The 21486-nt window shown below is 36.2% G+C and overlaps 3 protein-coding genes across 4 annotated transcripts; 1 reads left to right on the top strand and 2 right to left on the bottom strand.

Annotated features, from left to right (window-relative positions):
- The first annotated feature begins 360 nt into the window (after positions 1-360).
- On the top strand, positions 361-915 carry LOC119992804. The gene has a single exon (XM_038839590.1). It carries the CDS (start codon positions 361-363, stop codon positions 913-915), a length of 555 nt encoding a protein of 184 aa, XP_038695518.1.
- Positions 916-2658: 1743 nt separating this feature from the next.
- On the bottom strand, positions 2659-6566 carry LOC119992841 (beta-galactosidase-like). 2 transcript variants are annotated; one of them, XM_038839629.1, is made up of 17 exons: positions 6313-6566; positions 6124-6219; positions 5930-6042; positions 5768-5834; positions 5580-5672; positions 5346-5489; positions 5179-5267; positions 4997-5102; positions 4830-4917; positions 4608-4726; positions 4364-4528; positions 4097-4275; positions 3911-4020; positions 3713-3822; positions 3396-3614; positions 3091-3296; positions 2659-3003 (listed from the first exon to the last, which is right to left on the bottom strand). In XM_038839629.1, the coding sequence occupies exons 1-17, from the start codon at positions 6484-6486 to the stop codon at positions 2892-2894; spliced, it is 2190 nt and encodes a 729-aa protein (XP_038695557.1). In that variant the 5' UTR covers positions 6487-6566; the 3' UTR covers positions 2659-2891. The 2 variants fall into 2 exon arrangements, with proteins under 2 accessions (XP_038695557.1, XP_038695556.1); XM_038839628.1 differs by having other exon boundaries at positions 5930-6219.
- A 2177-nt stretch (positions 6567-8743) lies between these two features.
- On the bottom strand, positions 8744-14148 carry LOC119993084 (beta-galactosidase-like). Its single transcript, XM_038840000.1, has 19 exons — positions 13763-14148; positions 13525-13620; positions 13312-13424; positions 13150-13216; positions 12933-13025; positions 12634-12777; positions 12112-12200; positions 11832-11937; positions 11648-11735; positions 11388-11506; positions 11148-11309; positions 10782-10957; positions 10551-10660; positions 10356-10465; positions 10149-10259; positions 9801-9911; positions 9503-9708; positions 9098-9425; positions 8744-9009 (listed from the first exon to the last, which is right to left on the bottom strand). The coding sequence occupies exons 1-19, from the start codon at positions 13922-13924 to the stop codon at positions 8899-8901; spliced, it is 2502 nt and encodes an 833-aa protein (XP_038695928.1). The 5' UTR covers positions 13925-14148; the 3' UTR covers positions 8744-8898.
- Between the last annotated feature and the right edge of the window lie 7338 nt (positions 14149-21486).

Raw genomic sequence — 21486 nt, 5'->3', positions numbered from 1 at the left:
AAACTGCCACCCTGGCATCACAGTCCTGAACCGTATACATCAACCACTTGTAGATCAAGCGGCTAAGAATTCATCTCATGACACCACAAAATCTCACCACCACAAAATATTAGAGTGGGACCCATATTATCTTACTGCGACATGAAATTACGATTTTACCCTACATAGTGGAGATCCTTCTTTATCACGTTGCCTTGTGAGTACTCTCTGCCATTTCAGATGCAGAGCGCGACAGAGAGTATTTATAGAACCTAACAAACTGTACGGCTACCCCTCTCTCTCTCATATACACAAACACACGCAATCGCAAATCGCAGAAACGCGGCGAGTCCACTGAGTCTTGTTGCAGAGTCGTCATCAATGGAGGAGACAAGGAAGCGACGGGCAGAGGAAGACCGAACGAGTACTGATTCGTCGCCGAGGAAATGCCGAAGTGTTTCTCCTTTGAAAAAGGAGTCGGAGGGCGACGGAGAGGTCGGAGAGGACATCATGGCTTGGTTACCCATAGATGATGAAACGGCAAGTGAGCTATTGAAGCTTCTGGACGCAGACTCGGAAACCTGCGGTGCAGCAGCCACGACTAGGGTTAGGTTCATCGACAACCCGTACTCGAGGCCGTTGATCTTCCAGTACTCGACGTCTTACGTCACCATTAACGGCAACGAAGAGAGCTGCGGGTCCTCGTTCTCATACTCTGAGTCCTCGATGATGGCGAGTGTAGACGCGCGTGGTATCAACATTTCCCGCCATCTACTGAGTGGTGAGGGGAAGGCGGTGGGGTTGGGGAGTGGAGTAGAGGATAATGGCAGCGCGTGGGAGTGGAATGAGGCGGAGGCGCGTGGGTGGGAAGCCGTTGAGGGCTGCGATGGCATTGACTGGGACGATGATATGCTGGCGAGGTTTCTGGGTGAGTAGGGTTTCTTTATTTGAATATTAATTTTTTTGAAGTGTTTTTTTAGGGTAAAAAGTGATGGGAGGGGGAGGGGAGGTTAGGCATGTGAATTGGGTGGTTGTAAGAAGTAGTTTTCTAGACTCTGTTAATAGAAATACAGAAAACAGGATTCAGGAATATACAGGAGGAGCTGGCTTTTGTCTGTTTTGGAAATTTGAAAATGCGTGGGGTGATGCTCCCCTGGACGCCTTGGACGTCCTTTTTTACTTCCCTTTTACGTCAGTTCCAACTCAAACAACGAAAGACAGACATCTTTACGAAATATTTACATGTATGGATTTTAATTCAAATTAAATTTTTAACGTACTTAATTGTTCAAATCTGGGTTGGTTTAAACCTAAACAATAATCGAATCTGAGTTAGGGTTCGGATAAGGAAATCGGATAAGATTTTTATATTCGGACCTAATTCTTTTTAAATCGGATAAAAATTTTATGTTTGGATATGGATTTTGAATTAAAATTTATACCCTATTGCATTTGCTCTAATTGAAGGCGGCTTTGCTGGTGAGATATGATGATGATGATGATGTGGTTCCAAATAACGGTGGTTTTGGTCTCGAATCATCACATCATTCACAAGATTACCAATTCTTTTACGTTTTCCTCCCCCAATACAGACAGATGTAAAAAAGAATTGAAGTAATCCTTTCCTAGTAAAATTGTCATTCTTTAATGAGTAATGATGGTAAGATTTTAACATTTTCCTTGAGCACATGGTACTTTTCAAACATTGCGGCTGAGCCTGAAGCCCATGAAGTGGCCCAATTAATGAGTGATGATAAAAGAATCCAGCCCATCCATTTGGGCTGTAATCCAAATGAACTCGAGGAAAAGGCCCGGTGCTGACTTGGGTTGGGCCGATGAGTACCATTGCAAATCCAGTCCTTTTAACTCCTGTGAGTATTCCGGGAAATATGGTTTTTGGTACCGGCCCAATAGTTGCATGGGGATTCACCATATAATATACTTAGTTTAAAATATTTTTGAAATTAGTGGATGATTCCATAATACACGAGTGGCTTTTATAATGAGTTAAAAATAAAACGAGAATTAAATAATTTTAATTATTAAAAATATATTTACTGCATTATGCATTATGCAATATGCAATATCAAACACTAAATTCTAACTCAACTTAATCTCAGTCATTTGGTCAGATTTACGGGCTTAAAAGTAGATGTATTTATATAAACCCTAATAAGGACGTAGTTACTTGAGAATTCATATATATATATATGAAAATTTACTTAGAGATCCTTGAGTTAAGAAAATGTACTATTAAGTCCATGGCCAAACATAATACACCAATAGGTCTTCAATTTTTTGTTGGAGTTACTCTAATACACCTTAAATCTACCTCGAGCATCTCTCATTTCTCTCCCTAAACTCACATCTCTCTCCCTCTCTCTCCAAGATTTGAATTTCTCACTCTCTCTTCGGTCTCTATTTTATTTTGGAATCATGAATCTCTCTTTCTTCATTTTTTTTTGTTTTCTTTGAGGTTTTTGTTTTTTGATGAATCTGAATATATTGTACAAGGTTTGGATGTTTTATTGATGTATGGTGGGTGTTTGTGGAAGAAAATTTTTTTTTTTGAGCATGCCATATAAAGGTTGGCCCAGCCCGGCAGCGCTCTAGGTATTGGGCATAGATTTGGCCTAGAGGCCGGTTCGGCTTGGGGTTTGAAAACAAACCAAACGCACTCTTAGTTTGCCTTCACTATATTACCTTCCAAAGATCTTGATTACACAGAACTTTGAAGGTTTATATACAATAACAATATATCAAATTTTTTACACTAATTTGTGAAGAACATTGAATATTTGGATCTAATTTATGCCACAAAGCACAGCTTATTGGGCATCATTACATGAGTTGATAAAAAAAAATGAGTCTGTCTGTCTGTCTGTCTGTCTCTCCATCCATCAAATTTTGATTCACTGTGGTGTTCTCATGGCAAGTTTAATCCAAGTAGGATCTCCCCCCAACTCCTCAAAAACAACCAGACTGTTCCCTTTCGGCACCACCCATGATCTCGGAACATGGTACCTGCAAATTATTTACATCAATTCTTGTTTGCTTCAAAAAATGATATGAAAACATAGTAAGATTGATTGATTGGTTTCTGCTACTTACCATTTCTGAGAGGGCTCGCCGCAACCACTTAGACACTTGGTTTGAATGAAAGAACCAGCATAGTCACATTGCCTACATTTACCAGAGGCTATGTTTGCAGCCCAGTGACGCCCAATGCTCTGTCCATTTATCCATATTTGCCCTTTTCCCATGCTACTCATGTCCAAGGCTAAGGGATCATGGCCTAGCGGAGCATCGAACGTTGTCTGCAAAAAAAAACTCGACAAATTAAGCTGTGTGCAAGATTCTGCACCTTTTTTGTATTGGAATAGCATTAGTTGAAGTTTGAAATTATCTGTTCTCACCTTGTACCATGTCAATGGCTTCTTTTTGGCAAGCAAAGCTCCTTCCACCCACGTGACAGTTGAGCCTTTGCCTGTGAAGAGATTCAAAGCTTCACCTTCCAGACCAATCTTGTATGTCCATTTCCATTTGGACATGTCCCAGGTACCAGAATTGAGACCCTGAAGTGTTACAGGGCCAAGAATCCCAACATTCCGTTTCTCGAAATGCACCCCGATGTTCTACAATCAATGATCAATGCAGAAGAAAGAAATGAGATTGCGAATCAGTCGACAAAATTAGATGTATATAGTATGACATTTTTTATCAGACAACTGACCGGGAGACCAACAGAAACACTCAGTAATGCAATCTTGTTAACACCGGCTTTTAGGTTCACTTTACCACTGAATGTTGTTCTTGGATCTTCCATTGTTCCATGAACATTTCCTGCAAAAAGAATTTTAAAAACAGATTATGAAACAAAAAAAAAAGGTAGTCCTTAGTATAGTTGGCCTAAGATCCTGTCCCCTCATACCTGCTAATTCCCCGTTTACGAAGACATTCAAAGCATGACCTGTAGAGTTTACGGTAAGGACAGGAAGTTGTCCAGTCTTTAGAAACCCTTCATTGGCACCTATGGTGACACTGCTTTGCCATAAAAGTTCACAAGCTTTCAGCAAGAAATCTAACCATAGAAAAAGAGATTAATTGAATCACTTACTCTGTCATGTACCACAAGTAGTCTGTTTTGTCCCAAGTCACACTAAGCTGTTCGCGTAAACCGTCTGCTTTAAATGTATCCTTATCAGAAGGAGATGCAACTGCTTCAGTATAAGATTGCCAATAGTATGACTCCTCCTGCACAGGCCACATTCGCGGATGTGTGCCTTGGAACGCAACCTATGCACAGAACGTCGAAAAATCAACATCAGAATGTTGAGAACAGGAGAAGGATCGGAGGAGCTAAAGTTTGTATTGCAATTGTCACCTGTGCAGTGTTGAAGATCACTTTCTTGCAGTCAGGGAGAATGCTAATCGACCAGCGGGGCAAAGTGTATGGCAAGTTCTGATGGGTCACATTTACTTCCCATTGAGTGTCATAGTTTGCTAGGAATGCACAACAACCCCCAGCTTTGTACCAGAACACATGAGCCTAAAAAAGAAGAAGAATTTATCAGCTTAGTTGAACCAATACACAAGTTTCGTCGCGTGGGAGATGAATAGAGAATTACTTCTTGTTTCTTTCCAAGAGATGTTACTGTGGGATTTCCATTGACTAATGCTGGTTCACATTGCCTGATGGCTCCATGCAAGTACCTTAAATGGCTCCACTTTGGTTCCCTTGCTAGTCCTATTAAGACAAGTCATTTACAACCACATTAATCATTGCCATTTCTGGTGTTTTGGCTTGAGATGTGCAAGTATCTTAGTTTAGATTTCTATGAATGTTGTACCATATTCATCGATTGGAGCGTCGTAATCGTAGCTTGTCGCTATGAAGGGGCCACCGGATGTTCTTCCAAAATTAGTCCCTCCATGATACTGTTGAGTAGTAGAAAATGCACTTCATTGATTCACTCTCAGTTATGCACAAGATTGATGGAACTCATCAAAAACTCACCATATAATAGTTCACAAATGACCCTTTCTTCTGCAAAAAACTTGCAACTGAAAATGCCAGGTCTTCTGCAGGCCGGTAGGGAACTGGACCGCCAAACTCCGCTAACCTGATGGAATTACCATTGGAAAATCTCATATAAAATTTAATGTATCAAGTGATTATTTATAGGTCTGGAGAATTACCAGCCACTCCAGTTCTCAGTCCATAGTTTGGGCTTATAGTTCTTGTTTGGATAAAATTGGTCACTATAGAAACCATTCCAGGTGTTGATCTGCAACACCAAATTGACACATTACTAGTCACTTCACTTGTGTAAAAACGTAGCTAGAAATTTTATTTCTGTACTTACAACTGGATCAGGAGCATCCCTTTGCTTGCACATAATCCACGGAACTCCGATTCCGAGCCCTTCAGCCATTCCTGCTGCCCATTTCACATAATTTTTTCCAGGTGTTCCAACTGAATACTCCATAAGATCATATTCATTTTCTATCTGTCATACATCATCAAAATTTTAGCAGTGATGGTAATGGAAAGATTCTAGGGAAAACAGAAAAAAGAAAAGAAAAGAAAAGATTGAAACCTGAGCCAGAATTATAGGGCCTCCTTGTGGTTCAAACAGTTTCTCTTGTTTCATCATATTTACTATTTTTTCTGTGAATCCCTGCATTGCTGCCTACAATGGAGAGTAACAAGAGAAGATCATGACTAGCCAATGATACAAAGATGCACACACTCATTAAAACATTAGGAGAAGAACTGATAATTAACCTTGAAAGGTTCATTGTCCGTTCGAAAATCGATCCCGGGAACATACTTGAGCCAAACAGGAAATCCCCTGTAACATAACTGCTTAGTTGCACACAGAACAAACTATATCCATATATATCTATATAAATGTATATCTTCATTCATATCTTTCATTTTTATTACCCAAAATTCCATTCAGCACAAACATAGGGGCCGATCCGAAGATTAACGTAAAGGCCAGCTTGTTGCACCAGTTTTATGAATCGAACCAGATCGTACCGATCCTCGAAATAGTACTGAAACAAGAACTTGTGAGTCGTTGAGTAATTCAATGGAGTAAATAAAAAGAAAAGCAAATGTGATAGATTTTCATTTACTTCTCCCTGAGAAGGTTCATGTCCATTCCAAAACACATATGTCTGAATGACATCCAAGCCTCCATCTTTCGCCTTTTGAATAAGGCCAGGCCACATCTGTGAAAAAAAAATCACAGAACAAATGAACAACAATAACCCAGAAAAAAAAACCTTGAATTTACAACAAAATATGTGTGTATATATATATACATCAGGGGTGCTTCTTGGGTAGTGAATGGATCCTGAGATAAGAATCCTTCTTTGGCCATTGATGAGGATAGCTTCTTCGTCGTACGACACAGTGGCCTTTGTAGCAGAAATCCATAATGTACACAAAACTAACAACAAAAGCTTTAACAACTTTGTAAAAACTCTTGAAGACATGATAATTTGTGTAGGTAAGGTAATTGAAAGAGATTAATTGCACAAACTGAGTCCCTTAAATCTGTGGAAAGAGTGGAAGAGATGTGTGTGGTTTTGGTGAAAATGTCTAATTGCCTTAAATAGCAGGAGGAAGCGATGCTTGAGGATTGTCCTTGAAAGTGGAATTTAGCCTTGAGTGGAAGAAATGTTAATGCTATTAGAGGACGCCAAGAAAGTTATTTATTGCCAATGATTGGATTACATTCTTATATAGCTTTCCTAGCTAGCATCCTCATTATATCCCATTTTTCCGATATCATTGATTTACTTGGCATTGTTTGGTTATACTAAAAATTACAATTATTTCATATTGTATGAGAGATTTTATATTTTAAAAGAATAATACTTTAATTTGAATATCCAAAATAAAAACGGTTTCAAAAATAATTTTTTATTTTTATGTGATCAGATTTAATGGGTGAGAAATGAAATAGTATAAAAGAATGACATATTTAAAATACATATTTGTAGAATATTGTCGAAATTATGTTTTTCAAAATGACATTATATTATAGATATTTAATTAAAATAAGTGAGGATTCATCATTTGGTAGAACTCAAACTTTCTTTAGAATTTTAGATTCCAAAAATTCCACTAACGGGACATAGAAATTATTTGTAAAAAAAAATAATTTCATATTCTTGAAAAATTGAATTCCGCAAACCGATCCACACCTTAAAAAGTGGAATGTAAGCTTGAATGGAAGAAATGTTGATAAACTACCATCCATGTATGGCCATGCAAAGAATATGTTTAGATAGACGCCAATGCCACCTTTTCTTGGTGTGTCAACAAAATTGAGTGTTGTACTTGTAATCCATTACTTTATTTGTTTTTTCCAAGTAAGGAAAGCGTTTACGTTTTGTTCTTGCATAACTAACATGGGGCTTCCAATTTTAAAATTCTGTTAAAAGATGTCACTTGTTATCATAAATTAAGGATTTGTATTGGTGACTATATATATATATGATTAGGCCATGCATTTGATGAATATTTAAAACACAAGGCATTTGGAAATCTTGATTATATAAGGTACAAGGGGAAATTGAAAATGACTTCAAATATATGCTATTGAAGTTGAAAAATAAATCTCTATTATTTAAAAAATTCACCAAAAAATTATAATTTTCAATTATCTTTAACCCTTCACTACAATAAAAGTAAGCTTTAGGGGAATCTTTGACTTCACCAAATGTTATTTGTCTTACATTGCTTGCTTAAGCAAAGTGATATGAGTTTATAAGGTAAGTCCCCTATGAAGCTTTTTCACTTGAGATAAAAGTACTATTAAGTGAGACGGTTTAGAAAGAAACAAAGTCATGCAGACGCGATTATCCACAAGAACCGATAAATCTAAAGCGGACAATATGATAGATGTGAGTAGAAGTGGGGTTTTCAACAATCGTGACGTCGAAATTCAAAGCTTAATCAAGCTCTCGCCATTGATGAAGATTCTAGGGTTACGGTCATGGACACTACACTACCCTATCCCTCATGTGCTTCGGGGTACCCGAGGCAATCCTCTTTCACTACTCGAGGTTCAATTTCTGAGTGTAACAATTTGTTGTGAGGGATTGGGGATGGGAGGGGCTCTAATTCTCTCACAAAAATCATGTTAAATCATGATTTTTTTTTAAAAAAAAAATGACATATTAGAGTTTAGGAGTTAAAAATTAGTGAGTGTTTAAGGCTTAATTTTTAGTGTTTAGAATTTAGAATTTTTTTCCCCAAAATTTACTATATTTTAACATTATAAACACCAAAATACTTAATCACACATTTTAATTTATAATTTAACATAGTTTTGAGGGAGAATTGAAACCCATCAATCCCAAGGGATTGAGTGCGATTTCATGTTTGTTTAGGCTTTTGATTCGACAATTGAATATTTAGTACACGAAAGAAAGAGAGGTCAGTGCAACTTTCTTCCTTTTAAAAGCTGCCATTTATCATTCAAAAATCAAAAGGACAAACAATACATGTGACATTTATACCCAGTCGGCAAGCCACAGGCTTACCCTCTATGAATGTCCTAAACCCTAAAACACCTATTCATGTTCTAATAACCCCCAACTATCATGCGTAGAACCACATTCTACACACTTATAGCTATATACACAATGCATTTTTCAAGTTTCAACTACACAACCAGCATCACCAACGAGAGGTGACTCGATTGACAATCGATTGGGTTAGGCATACGAGTGCTCAATATTTGATTCCAATGAGAAACATATTTCTCAACGGTATTTCAAAAAACTACACAAGCAGCATCAGCCTTTGGCCAAATTGCATGTGTAGTTTCATTTATTTTGTTTTTAAGTAAAAATTCAATTGCTTATCAAAAAAAAAAATAAAAATTAAATTGGACTTCAGCTGCATACAGCCTCCACTGAAAGCTTCTTCATGCTTGCTGGACATGGATCTCCACCAAAAACTTCAGAAGCCACAGTAACCGAACAAGATTGTTTTCCAACGCAATTCTGCATCAAATGATGATGACAACAACAAGCTGGTGATGATGAAATGAACAGAGAAATTAAGTTATTTTTTGTGTTACAGGAAATATACCCTTTCAAAAGCATCATATGACTTGTGGGCATGACAGTTCCCCTCCTTAAAGTTTCCACATCTCCCCTGTGGCAGTCCATAGCTTGCAAACATTATTTTCGAGATTTTCCGCCCTGCAGGACACCATAGATGTGCTTTAGGACTAGTGTCTTTGCCAGAGGCTAGCATATGCCAGTTCTTCATTGATGGCTGCCCTTCAAATACATCAGCACAGACACTTCCTGTGGTTCTTTTGAGCAAAGATATCCCACTAGGATCCCCACCCCATTCTTCAAACACAACCAACAAGTTTCCGCTCGACTTCAACCACGATCTTGGAACATGGTACCTGTAATACAGATTTACAAAAAAATGTTTTCACAGGGCAAGCCGGAAAAACAACACTAGTACTACAACGATTCTCACCATTTTTGGGAGGGCTCTCCACAATTGCTGCGACATTTTTTATCATTGTAGGTTCCAGCATAGGTACAATCGTCACAATTTCCGCGTGCTATATAACCAGGCCAGTGGCGTCCAATGCTCTGACCGTTTATCCATACTTGACCCTTCCCCATGCTCCACATATCTAATGCCAATGGGTCGTTGCCTGCTGGTGCATCAAAAGCAGACTGGCAATGGAAAGAAAATGATTTCTTAAAAACTTGGACGGTTAATTCATTTACAGAATTTGAATGTGTTACCGCCATCGATTTACACTCACCTTATACCATGTCAGGGGTTGTTTCTTAGCCAATAATGATCCTTCCACCCATTCTACAGAGGAACTCCCACTAACAGTGTGAAGGCTCAATGATTCTCCTTTCAAACCAATCTGCTCAAGAACATGGAAATAAGTGTTTCTTCAGCATTTTATGTATTGGTACAGAATTTTTATTGAAAAAAAATATATTTTTTCCTTTCACTTTAATATGTGAGTATCAATAAGTGATTTCTAAATGCTTCTGTTTCTTCAGTAACTACGGATTTTCCGATGATAGATAGCTTATCTGATAGAATTCAGTGTGTAGAAAGTAAAGAGAGTGAGACAGATAATCTATGGATGCCACACCTTGTAAGACCATTTCTGCCTAGACAAGTCTCTTGTCCCCTCATTAAGCCCCTTCAATGTCACTGGTCCTAGAACTCCAGCATTCCACGTCTCAAAATGCAGGCCAACATTCTGATATGGATCAAATATGTTAGCACAGTAGTTTTTCCTGCCATTAATAATGTTGCAAAGAACACAAAAAGCATAAAGAGAAGGGAGACAACTAACCGGAAGACCCACAGCTGCACTCAAGAAAGAAAGCTTGTTTATTCCGGCATTCAACTTCACATTGTCGTTGAATGTTACTTTCGGACTGTCTAATGCCCCATACGCAGTTCCTAGATATAAGCAAGAAGTTAGAAAAAAAAGAGGAAAGACCCCAAAACTCGAGAATTGTTCCAAAGTTCATTAGATGGCATCTACCTGACAATTGGCCATTGACGAAAATATGCAAAGCATGGCCAGCTGAAAAAATTGTGAGAAGAGGATTCTGTCCATTCTTCAGAAATCCTTCATCAGGGTCAATCTTGACACTGATTAAGAATTAATAGAAAAGACGATATGCATGAAGTAACGACGATAACTAGATCTTAACTTTTTTATATTGAATTTAAACACCTTAAAGAGGTTGGAAGTTGAGTTATAGTTACTCACTCTGTCATGTACCATAAATAGTCTGTAGCATCCCTGGTAATATTTACTTGCTCATACAATCCATTCAGCGTAGTTACATCGCCATCATCAGCAGAGGCTGTTTCTTCAATAAATGACTGCCATGAGAAGGCACTTCCCGCAGGTATCATAATCTTCTGTGAGCTCTGGGCACCAAGCTGTACAGAAAGTGCAATACGATGTCAAATAAATACTTAGAAATCATTTAACCTCCATATAGTAGGGTCAACCTTTTATATTAAAAGATAGAAAGTCATTTTGAAGAGAAAATATCAGACAGATTCTTCTCTTTGATCATTATGGGAGATAAATGAAAGAGGCCCGAAACAGCCAAGAACTTTAACGTACCCTTGCTGTGTTAAAAACGGCAGTCTTGCAGTCGGGAAGAATGCTAATCGACCATGGTGGCAGGTCATACTGCATATTCCCAAAAGTCACTTTTGCTGACGATTTTGTATCATAGTTTGCAAGGAATGCAGCACAAGACGACTTTGACTTGAAGACATGAGCCTAATAACAATTATAATGACAGAAATTTGTTATATTCAGGGTAGAGAGTATCAGTTGTTTACATGTGTTGAAACCTACCTCTTGACTTCCCCCGAGTGAAGTCACCTGGGGATCTACAGATACTAAAGCAGGTTCACATAGCTTGATGGCTTCATGCAAATCCCTCAAATGTCCATACTTTGGTTCCCTCAACAGTCCTACAATCAGAATGACAATTTCTGATCAGAGTCCACGGGTTTAGGACTTAGGGTTATTGTTACAATCATGTGATCATAAGTCAGTACCTAATTTGAAATGTTAAATTTTCTAAACCTGCATAGTGTTTAGTGTATACATACCATATTCATCAATAGGGGCGTCATAATCATAGCTAGTTGCAATGAAGGGACCGCCAGAAGTCCGGCCAAAGTTAGTTCCTCCATGGTACTGAAGCCCAAGAAAGAAAGTATAGAATGGTTTAGACATATAGGGGAACTAGTTTGTTTTCATCTTTCAATATCATAAAAAGAAGGAAAAACTTACCATATAGTAATTGACAAATGAACCACCATTTTGTACGAACCTTGCAACCGAAAATGCTATGTCTTCTGCTGGTCTATAAGGCACTGCACCACCAAACTCTGTATACCTGCAGGTAGTTAGAGGAAAAGAGCCAAAAATGAATTAAGTACCCTTATAAAAGATACACATTGATTCTCAGAAAGAAATTATGAGATTCTGCCAAAGAAGGGGGGAAAAAGGAAGAAGAAAGAAAAGGAAATTATGATTAGTTTATGCATTAGGCAACATAAGTGTGACTTACCAGCCAGTCCAATTCTCTGTCCACATTTTGGGTTTATAATCCTTGTTTGGTTTGAAGTTTTCACAGTAGAATCCATTACAAGTGTCAATCTGCAACCAAAAGCATATGTAACATTTAGGTTTAAGATAAAGATCTGGAAGCACTTCCTTTTTATCAATTCAATTAGCAGAAAACTACTAGTATGAGCTAGTTTTATCCTAGAAAATGACTTTTGACCAACTTATTCCATCCAGTCCATCATTGAGAATGCAGAAACCCTAGAGAATATTGGAGAAAAGACAAAAAAGAGAGATTGACTGGACCTCATAAAATAAAACGAAAATTGAAAGAGAAAGATAGGCCAAAAGTAACAAAGGAATGCGGGAGGTTGTAAATTCAACTCCCACGCCTAGTAGTTTTGGCAATATAAAACATCTACAATTTAAGGCCACCTAAGTAGACAAAAAAAAGTGTTCCAAACCTCACCAAGAAAGGCAATTAGGCACTAAATGTAACACTTTAAAAAAAGAAAGAAACGCTCACAACTGGATCAGGAGCATCTTCTTGCTTGCACATAATCCATGGAACTCCTATGTTAAGATCCACAGCCATCTGAGCCGCCCATTTAGTATAAGCCTTACCAGGTGCACCAATCTCCCATTCCACCGGCCCGAATTCATTTTCAATCTGTTGACAAACAGTCAAAAAAAGTCGGTAACTTCAAAGTGAATTGCCAGTTAATGGAGGAAAACCCAAGAATCAATAAGAAAAAACAATAAGCAAACCATTTCTGGAAGGAATATTTTAAAGACTGAAACAATAAATTGGATAGTTTTCCACACCTGTGAAAGAATAATTGGTCCTCCTTGAGTTTCAAACAATTTTTCTGCCTTCATCATGCTCACAATCTTCTGTGTAAATTTCTGCATTGCAGCCTACACAGTTATAGATAACAAATCAGATTATTAGATAAGGAATATCAACTGATTAGATTGATAAATACAAAGGAACAAATAAAGGGTATCTAAAACCAACGAGAAAAAGTTCATGTCCACCAACCTTGAAGGGCCCATTGTCTGTTCTGAAGGCAATGCCAGGGACGTATTTTAGCCAAACAGGGAATCCCCTGAACCAGAAAAACATAGCAAAAGCATAGATTATGAATTTTTCTCAAGAAAAAACTGATGAAAAACAGTTTCTTTTGGGTCAAACTAGGATTACCCAAAGTTCCACTCAGCACAGATATAAGGGCCTATTCGGAGATGAGCATACATGCCTGCTTGTTGAACAAGCTTGATGAACTTTACCAGATCGTACCTATCCTCGAAATAATACTGTGGAAATGTGTGAAAGCAAAAACTAGTTTATTTCTCGTGCCAAATAAATTAGGGGGTAAACAATTACTCCTGCAAATTTTTGAAGGAAATGCATTACATTGCCAGGAGAAGGTTCATGTCCATTCCAAAAGACATATGTCTGTATAACATCCAAGCCTCCATTTTTGGCCTTCTGTATAAGATCCGGCCACATCTGCAGCCACCAAAGAAAAAAGACTCAAACTTTAAGCTCTAATTTGCAAAACCAGATGTACCCATTAGTCAAGAATATGAAAAATAGAGAAGGAATAAAAGAAAATGGAGAAATCAGTGGAGGTCATTGGAGTCAATGGTACCTCAGGAGTGCTTCTTGGGTAGTGAATGGACCCAGAAATAAGAATCCTTCTCTGCCCATTGATGGTAACAGCTTTGTGGTCATAAGAAACAGAGGCTCTTACAGAACAAACCCATGAAAACAACAACAAAAAAATCAATGTATTATCTCTCATACTCCACATTGAGAAAACTCCTCCAAAACCCAGTAAGCCCCCTCTCTGTTTCAGGCTTTCAAATTTAAAAAATACAAACCAATAGCCTTTTTTTTCTCACTCTCTCTCTCTCAGTAATTCCTTTAAATGGCTAAATATTCAGGGAGAGAAGCTCATTGTCTTTGGTTTTTTGGGTGAATGTTCTATGGAAATGGTGGGGAGTTCATTCATTGTTGAGCAGCTGCATTTATACAATCGAAGAAAGGAAGTGTGGGACCTTCATCCCCATCTGACAAGGAACATATTAAGGATCCCCTTTATTTATTTATTGTAAATTAGCTTTTCTTTTGTTTTAGAAAAAATATATATAAATAAATGGACTTTATTATTACAAACAAGCATTTTATCAAAAGTGTCTTGTAGTTGGTGCCTTTTTCCTTGACCTTGGCACAAAAACTGTTCTTACTCTACTTGGCAATTGGCATATATACAAAGACTTTCTCCAATCCCAATACGCGTATTTATCTAATTAATAATATTTTATTATGTTTATGAAACATATTTTAATGTATTATTCATTTTAGTTTTTTCGAAAATTCAAGGATCGGATTGTATTCATTACTCAAAGGGTAAGAGAATTTGAGACTCTAAGGCACTCGGGCTACCATAAAGATAGATTACAGGAGAATTAAAAAAAAATACAAACAATGGTCATTGTTGGACACTCTCGAACGACATTGTATTACACTGGACAAGCGTTGAATGAATCCGTACTCCACCAAACTATGTTAGGTTACATAAACTGAATAAAAAAAACCTATCAAACAAATAACACCATAGTTCTAGATCAAGTATTTCGGATTTCCCTGCAACAAGAGAGATCAATCTTCCTTAGATTTGAGAATCTCATCATTATGAGCAAATATATGTCGCCATAATACATCAGAAACACCAATGATCAAAGATCAACGACAGATGGAGAAGATTTAGAGCTGGAAAGAAGAAACCTGAATCAAACTCAAAAATGGTCATGAAAGTGCATAAAAAATGAGATCGAAAACAGTAGCAGGAGACAGGAGCGGAGCCAAGAATCTATATGGGGGGCCAAAAGGTTGGCGGGGGTTTAGGGGCAGCGTTCCCGATTTTTTTTGGTAATTTACAAAAAAAATTCCCTAATTTCTCATTAATTGTAGTAAAATAAAGTGAAAAATAAAAGTATCATTAAATGCATAAAAACCACATTTTTACAATAAGTATAACCATCACCGTTGAATCCATTATGCATACATAAAAAAATTTTAAGTATTAAATATAAAGTTTTGTAATATGATTTAGTGTTGCGTTTGCTTCTTTTCATAGACTCCAATAGAAATCACATGACCAAACCACAAAGAGAGATCAAACACATGATGACCATTGATTCAAGAAAACTTACTCTAACAATCCTCTCTTGTTACCCACTTCTAATCCTCCTAAAACAATGACTTAATATATTATTCCTAGCTTATCTAATATATGTATACACACACTTATTATACCTAAAAAAATTCAAAAAAAAATCAGAGTCCCCACATGGCTCGGCCCCTGACAAGGGAGGAGGAAGTGAAGATGAAGGATCTCCACCTCCTCCAAACAGATTTGGAGGAGTTGAGATGTTTTTTTGAGAGAGAAGAAGAGAACTTGAGAGGTTTTTTCATTTATTGTTTAATTAGGTTGTTCGGTGACACTATCAAACAGTTAATTGTTTGTGATGTTGGTGTATTATTCATTTTAGTTGCTTTGCTAGTTAAGACTTGAGATTTTCTATTTGGGTGTTCAAGTTTAATTCTCATAATAGTATTTTTACTTATAAAAAAATATTATTCATCAAAAATGTATTATCCATTTTAGACTCTATAATTCAAAGGGACGTAAATTCACACCCTTAATCACCACCAAAAGGATGGATGAATAGCTGAGAATAGGCCTTTGTCAAAGTAATGGGTCATGGATTTAGCTCTTATGTCAAGAAAATTTCTTTGGAACCATCCCAATGGACCAAAAGGTCTACAATTGTATGGAGTTAGGAGTCATCTCCCACTTAATAACAAACCGCTTTAAAATAAAAGAAACAGCTTTGACAAATAAATTCCTAAATTTTAGCTATTTCGGACAATACTCCTTCAGACACCTTGACTTCTAACAACAGTCTCCCGAATTTCAAATTATTATAAAATATCAAACTCCCTGCTAAACAAACAAACACTTAGTATAAAAGGCTCTAGACCTCTCCACGTGTCTCATGGTGATTGGATGAGAGTTTCCAAAGGTAAATCCTATGCTTTCAGTCATCTGGTGATTAGATATCACTTTTGGTACAAACCGAATTGTATGATTTTGCACTTAAAATATTTAAAAATAAAGTTGATTCTTGATCTCCATTATACTAATATTTATACAATATTATACAAACTAGAAAGAAAAATGCAAGTATGATATAATTGTTGTCTAGAATTTGTGTTGTTTTGAGAAATTAATCATTCCTTCATGACCAAGCCATGTTGTTAATTATAACTACAAATTCATGGATGTCAATTCAAGTTAAGTATATCTTGACTAAATACAAATATATGAATTTAATTTCCTTCTACGTAAATAAACCTCATGATCATTAATGTGGTAGTTATAAGAAGCAAAATTATGTAGTTTGGTGTCTAAATTCAGATATATATATATAAAATTAAATTTCAACCATGCCTAATCTCAACCACCAATCAATAATGCACAATGCCATCGGTAGATACACAACATGTCCTCATGGTATAACAACCATAATTTAAATTGCAATTGAAGATATTTAGTTTATCCATTGATTTAAAATTTAGTTTATTTTTAATGAAAAAAAGATTTGGGTGTTGAAAGTTTATCATTCAAATCAAATTCAATTTGTTATCAAGAGAAAATTTATTTTCTATGATTTGTGGAGAACTTTCTAATCACGATAGCCTAGTTGGTGAATTTCTTTGAGGCCAAATCGTATGAATTCGGGAGGTCATGAGTTCAATTTCTGTTGGGAGTAATACCCTTGTGGACACGCGCTGACTTTGACTTAAGTTACCCTCAGGTAGACATATATAGTTGGGATAAAAACTGATTATTGTTTTTGAAAGACTTGTCTAACACTTTAAATTCAAGGTCGTCAATCTCTTGCAAGGGGTAATGTTTGTGGGTCGTTATTATAATTAAGTTGATATCAATTGAAGAAAAAATAATTAAAAATAAAGGAAAAAGAGCTTCTTATATGTCAAATTCATTTTTTTGGGTCATATACGGCATTGATTTTTATTAATTTTTTTTTTGAAACATGGATTTGAAGACGGGTAGAATTCGAACCCACGACCTAATGGATGGGTGATCCCTTACAAGCAATGTGATTGTCGTTCAACCAACGGCTTACTTGCAAATTAATATTTTGTTTAAATTAAAGCAATACACATAGTCTATTATTTAGGTTTGATGTTTGAAATAATTGTAGTCATATAATATATATATATATATATATTCAAATGTTACGACCTAATCGTAAGATCAATAGATAACCATCACCTCAACCTAATCAATATTTATTCTACGACAATGACGTGAATGCGAGACCATTGAAATTTGATATAAAAATATCTTCATTTTTCAAATCATATAATGAAGAAGAAAATAATTTAAAAGGAGACTCAATTTTCTTTCTTTTTTCTTTTTTCTTTTTTGTGGCGAATCGAATTTGAGTTGTTGATACTAAAAGTATTGATTGATTAATATATTCAAAATCAACTCGACCATCCCAAATTTTTAAAAAAATTAAAGATAATTAGTTGCTCATAATGACGAGTGTTAATGAAGCTTCCTTCATGTCCGTACATGAGATAAAACCTAATTAACCAATATTAAAATGTACAACAAGTCATTTTTACTCAGAACGATACCGCACAAACTTGTCCATTACACATCTAATATGAACCTAAACTCGGGTCGTCAGACCTGCATTTATTTGACTTGCAAACTAGTTTTGGTAAGTGTTAGGCATGCCAATTGAAGTTTTAACAAACTAGCTAGCTACCATTTGAGTTTAGTGATTCCGTTCAACTAAACTAATATCCTATAGATTCTGAGTTAATCATATATTAATAGGTACATTAGTTATAACCCAAAAAAAAAAAAAGTTTGGTTTTCAATGAAATTATTGTGTCATATTTGATTTTGTTGAACCAACATCAATCAGACAGTCACCACCAACTCTATCACAAAAGTCCACTTTTTTTTTTTTTGTTTTTGTCAATTTTTGTGTGTAGTCTGTCAACTAACTCCATCCTCAACCATAACTGCATCATTTTCCTTAGAGAAGAAGTTGCCTAGAGCTTGGTAGCTAAGACCGTAAGAGCAACCACAATGATGATTTTTATATTAGGATATGTGTTTTATTGATATGACTGAGCCAACAAAATATATTGATACAGTGGTATAAATATGCTGGCTTGATTTTTGTGTAATAGAGGTGAGACCCGTATTAATTTCAGTGTAAAAAGTGTGAGTGAGAGTGCTTTGGGCCCATCTGAGAGCCATGTCACACCAAAATGAGGTCATTGTATATTTATATTGACATTGTTAGAGCATGAACATTTTTTATGGCCCATTAGAACGCCCCATCAAATAGCAATCATTGGGAGTGTTGTGAGGTGCGGTGCTGTGCTGTGAGATGCGTTTGGCGTATCTAAATTACGATTATATTATATGACTAATAATATTAATATAAAATCACTTAAGGTTTACATTGTACATTAATCTAAAATAAAATAATTGACCTAATTTGATTACGTAGGACAATTCAACATATATTGTACGCGTTTGGGAGTGCTGTGAGATAAAAAACTGTGCTGCTGTGAGGTGAGTTGGAATGCAAAAGCTGTTTGGCGTGTCATAAAAAACTGTGATGTGGTGAGGTGAAACTGAACGCAGTGTAAACGCACTGTCAAACAATATCATGGTTTTGCTCCCAATATATTTTGTTATCCCCAACCTCAACCTAATCAAATATTTATTCTACTACAATGACGTAAATGCGAGACCATTGAAATTGATATAAAAATATCTTCAATTTTCAAATCATATAATGAAAAGGAAATAATTTAAAAGGAGACTCAATTTTTTTTTTTTTTGTGGCGAATCGAATTTGAGTTGTAGATACTAAAAGTATTGATTGATTGATTGATATATTCAAAATCTCACTATTGCAAGTGCTTAATGAAATGAAATTTTGTCAGCGGAAAATATTCGTTTTTCGAATGTGGATTTTTTGGGAGGAAACGACAGTGTATATGCTTTCGTTTCTTGCCTGTTTGGTAGGACAACATGGGTTGGGAAACGCTAGCCCACACTCTACCAAACGGGCTCTTAACTAGTTGAGACTACAAATTCAACTACAGTATTGCAGATTCAGTAACCTAACTCAACTACAAAATACTTAATTAATATTGGGAAATAATTGAGTTTGTTTGTACATAAAAATTAAATAAGGGCCATCAATGAAGTGTACATCAAATGGGGTGATCGATTAACGTTATATATCAAAGTATTAAAGATTCCATATATCACTTTGAGCCTTGGGGCCATATTCCAGGAGCTTACTGCTCTTATGCCTCACGGTACCTGAGAATTAGTACCACCCAAAGCTCGCTGCAACATTGTGGGGTGCAACTAAGTTTACATAGTGAAAAGATAACCTAATGGTAGCATTAACCGATCTCGATTAGTTGCACGGCCTAGGTTTGATTACAAAGAAACATTTAGTGCCCGTTTGGCACACAATATTTGTCAACAATAAATGGTTCTTGAACCATATATTGTGAAGCTCAAACAAACGGCATTTTTCAAATGGTCCCAATTTGGACAATTCTCGAACTTTTTAGACACCATTTTCCAATAATGTCCTTGATTTTAAATGAACTAACAATAATATCCCTATCTTCTTCACCTCTCTCTTCCTCTTCTCTCTCCTTGATCAAGCAAAGCAAGCAAGCTCAGTCAAGCCCCAAGCTACCTAGCAATTTGGGTTTCTTTTTCTTCTGTAAAGCAAGGATTTTATTTTAGGAACCACGAGAACTTGACATGTTCCGGAAATAATTGCTAAAGAGGATGGCCATGAAAGTTTAAGTTACAGTGAAGTGAGACCAGGAGGCCATTTTATTTTTTTTAATTATTTATCTTAATTTTATATTTTTTGTTATTTATTTTTTATATTAATTTAGTTGTGTTTTACAACTTAAAAAAAATACTCATGCACGTAATTTACACAACAATTTTAACACTATATATGTTATCAGCAAAAGTAGCACCAAACACCTACCAGCATTTCAGGAACCATATCTATTACCATTTATTACTATCATTTATTGTCTACAATATATGTTACTGTCAAAATTGTCTACCAAACGGACTCTTTGTCACCATTAGAATTGTTCTGTGATGCAGGGTTGGATCTTTAAGGCAGATGGATATCAACAACGTCTTTTTGCATGGACAACTTGTTGAGGATGTGCTCCCTCAGTTGCACCAATATAACTGTACCACTGAGCCACATATTCGCCCATAAAATAAACAACTCCCATGCAATTCATGACTGCTCAGATACTTGTGCACCAGATATCAACCAGAGCAATGAGCTCGTCCAATAATACATTCAAGGAGTTAGGTATCCCAAGCGTATTCCACACATCAAAGGCAAGAACAGAAAATTATATCTCAAAAGAATAATTCATAGACCCCAAATATATATTCATTTGAAAGAAATACAGAAATCTTACATCTGGAAAATTTTCATTGAGAACTTCCAGGTAGCCAGCATAATACATGTAAGTAACCTGCAACGTGCAGTAATATTCAGAAAGTTAATCCATTGGAATCAAACTAGCTCGACCTTGTCTCATTAAGGAAAATTCCTCAAAAGCAAATATTCGAGCAGTTCAACACTTCTTATCACACTTCGGCAGAGAGAAACTGAACAGAGCTGCAAAGTAGAAAGCATTAGATGTTTTTATCATCACATATAGCTTAGGTTTCCTTCAACACACAAGAGAGAAGTTAGCAGCTAATGGAAGCAGTTATTACTTGCTCTTTGTTTCCTCTCAATATAATAGTCGGCTAAGATCAAATAAGACATTCACATAAATCCTTGACACAGAAATATAACAACAGAATCCATTACCTTGAAGTAAATTTTGAACAATTGGCTGGTTACATGTAATGCTCTGACCCCTTTCTGGCCTTTTCACTATAATAAAGAATTTCCAGATTAGGCATTTCATTCATAGCTAAAATGTCTTTAGCTACCTAAAGACAGGGCCCAATGGATAAACACAAATTAAGTAAAAAAAAAGAAAGGATAAATAGATAACTGTACAGCAAGAACACTGAAAACAGTCATGAGGAATAATCTAGATCCATGCAATTTATCAGGTGAACCAGTAAAAAGCCTAAAGAAAAAAGAGGAAACTAACAGAGGAGGGCAAGGTCATGGCTATAGTTTCTGCCATGTTCAAACTCCAATAACAACAAGAACAAGGCTT

The sequence above is a fragment of the Tripterygium wilfordii genome, chromosome 23 (genome assembly GCF_013401445.1).
Source record: "Tripterygium wilfordii isolate XIE 37 chromosome 23, ASM1340144v1, whole genome shotgun sequence".
Taxonomy (NCBI): domain Eukaryota; kingdom Viridiplantae; phylum Streptophyta; class Magnoliopsida; order Celastrales; family Celastraceae; genus Tripterygium; species Tripterygium wilfordii.
This window is presented reverse-complemented; position numbering and strand designations above follow the sequence as displayed.

What these genes read in the sequence shown, in the direction of transcription:
- LOC119993084 (XM_038840000.1), bottom strand. Translation starts at nt 13,924, where the DNA reads ATGTGGAGTATGAGAGATAATACATTGATTTTTTTGTTGTTGTTTTCA. An exon ending in GACCAATTATTCTTTCACAG is followed by an intron (nt 12,778 to 12,932) that starts GTGTGGAAAACT and finishes GTTTGTCAACAG; the next exon opens with ATTGAAAATGAATTCGGGCC. An exon ending in GGCAGAAATGGTCTTACAAG is followed by an intron (nt 9,912 to 10,148) that starts GTGTGGCATCCA and finishes GTTCTTGAGCAG; the next exon opens with ATTGGTTTGAAAGGAGAATC.
- LOC119992841 (XM_038839628.1), bottom strand. Translation starts at nt 6,486, where the DNA reads ATGTCTTCAAGAGTTTTTACAAAGTTGTTAAAGCTTTTGTTGTTAGTT. An exon ending in AGCCATTGACATGGTACAAG is followed by an intron (nt 3,297 to 3,395) that starts GTGAGAACAGAT and finishes TTTTTTTTGCAG; the next exon opens with ACAACGTTCGATGCTCCGCT. An exon ending in GGCGAGCCCTCTCAGAAATG is followed by an intron (nt 3,004 to 3,090) that starts GTAAGTAGCAGA and finishes AATAATTTGCAG; the next exon opens with GTACCATGTTCCGAGATCAT.
- LOC119992804 (XM_038839590.1), top strand. Translation starts at nt 361, where the DNA reads ATGGAGGAGACAAGGAAGCGACGGGCAGAGGAAGACCGAACGAGTACT.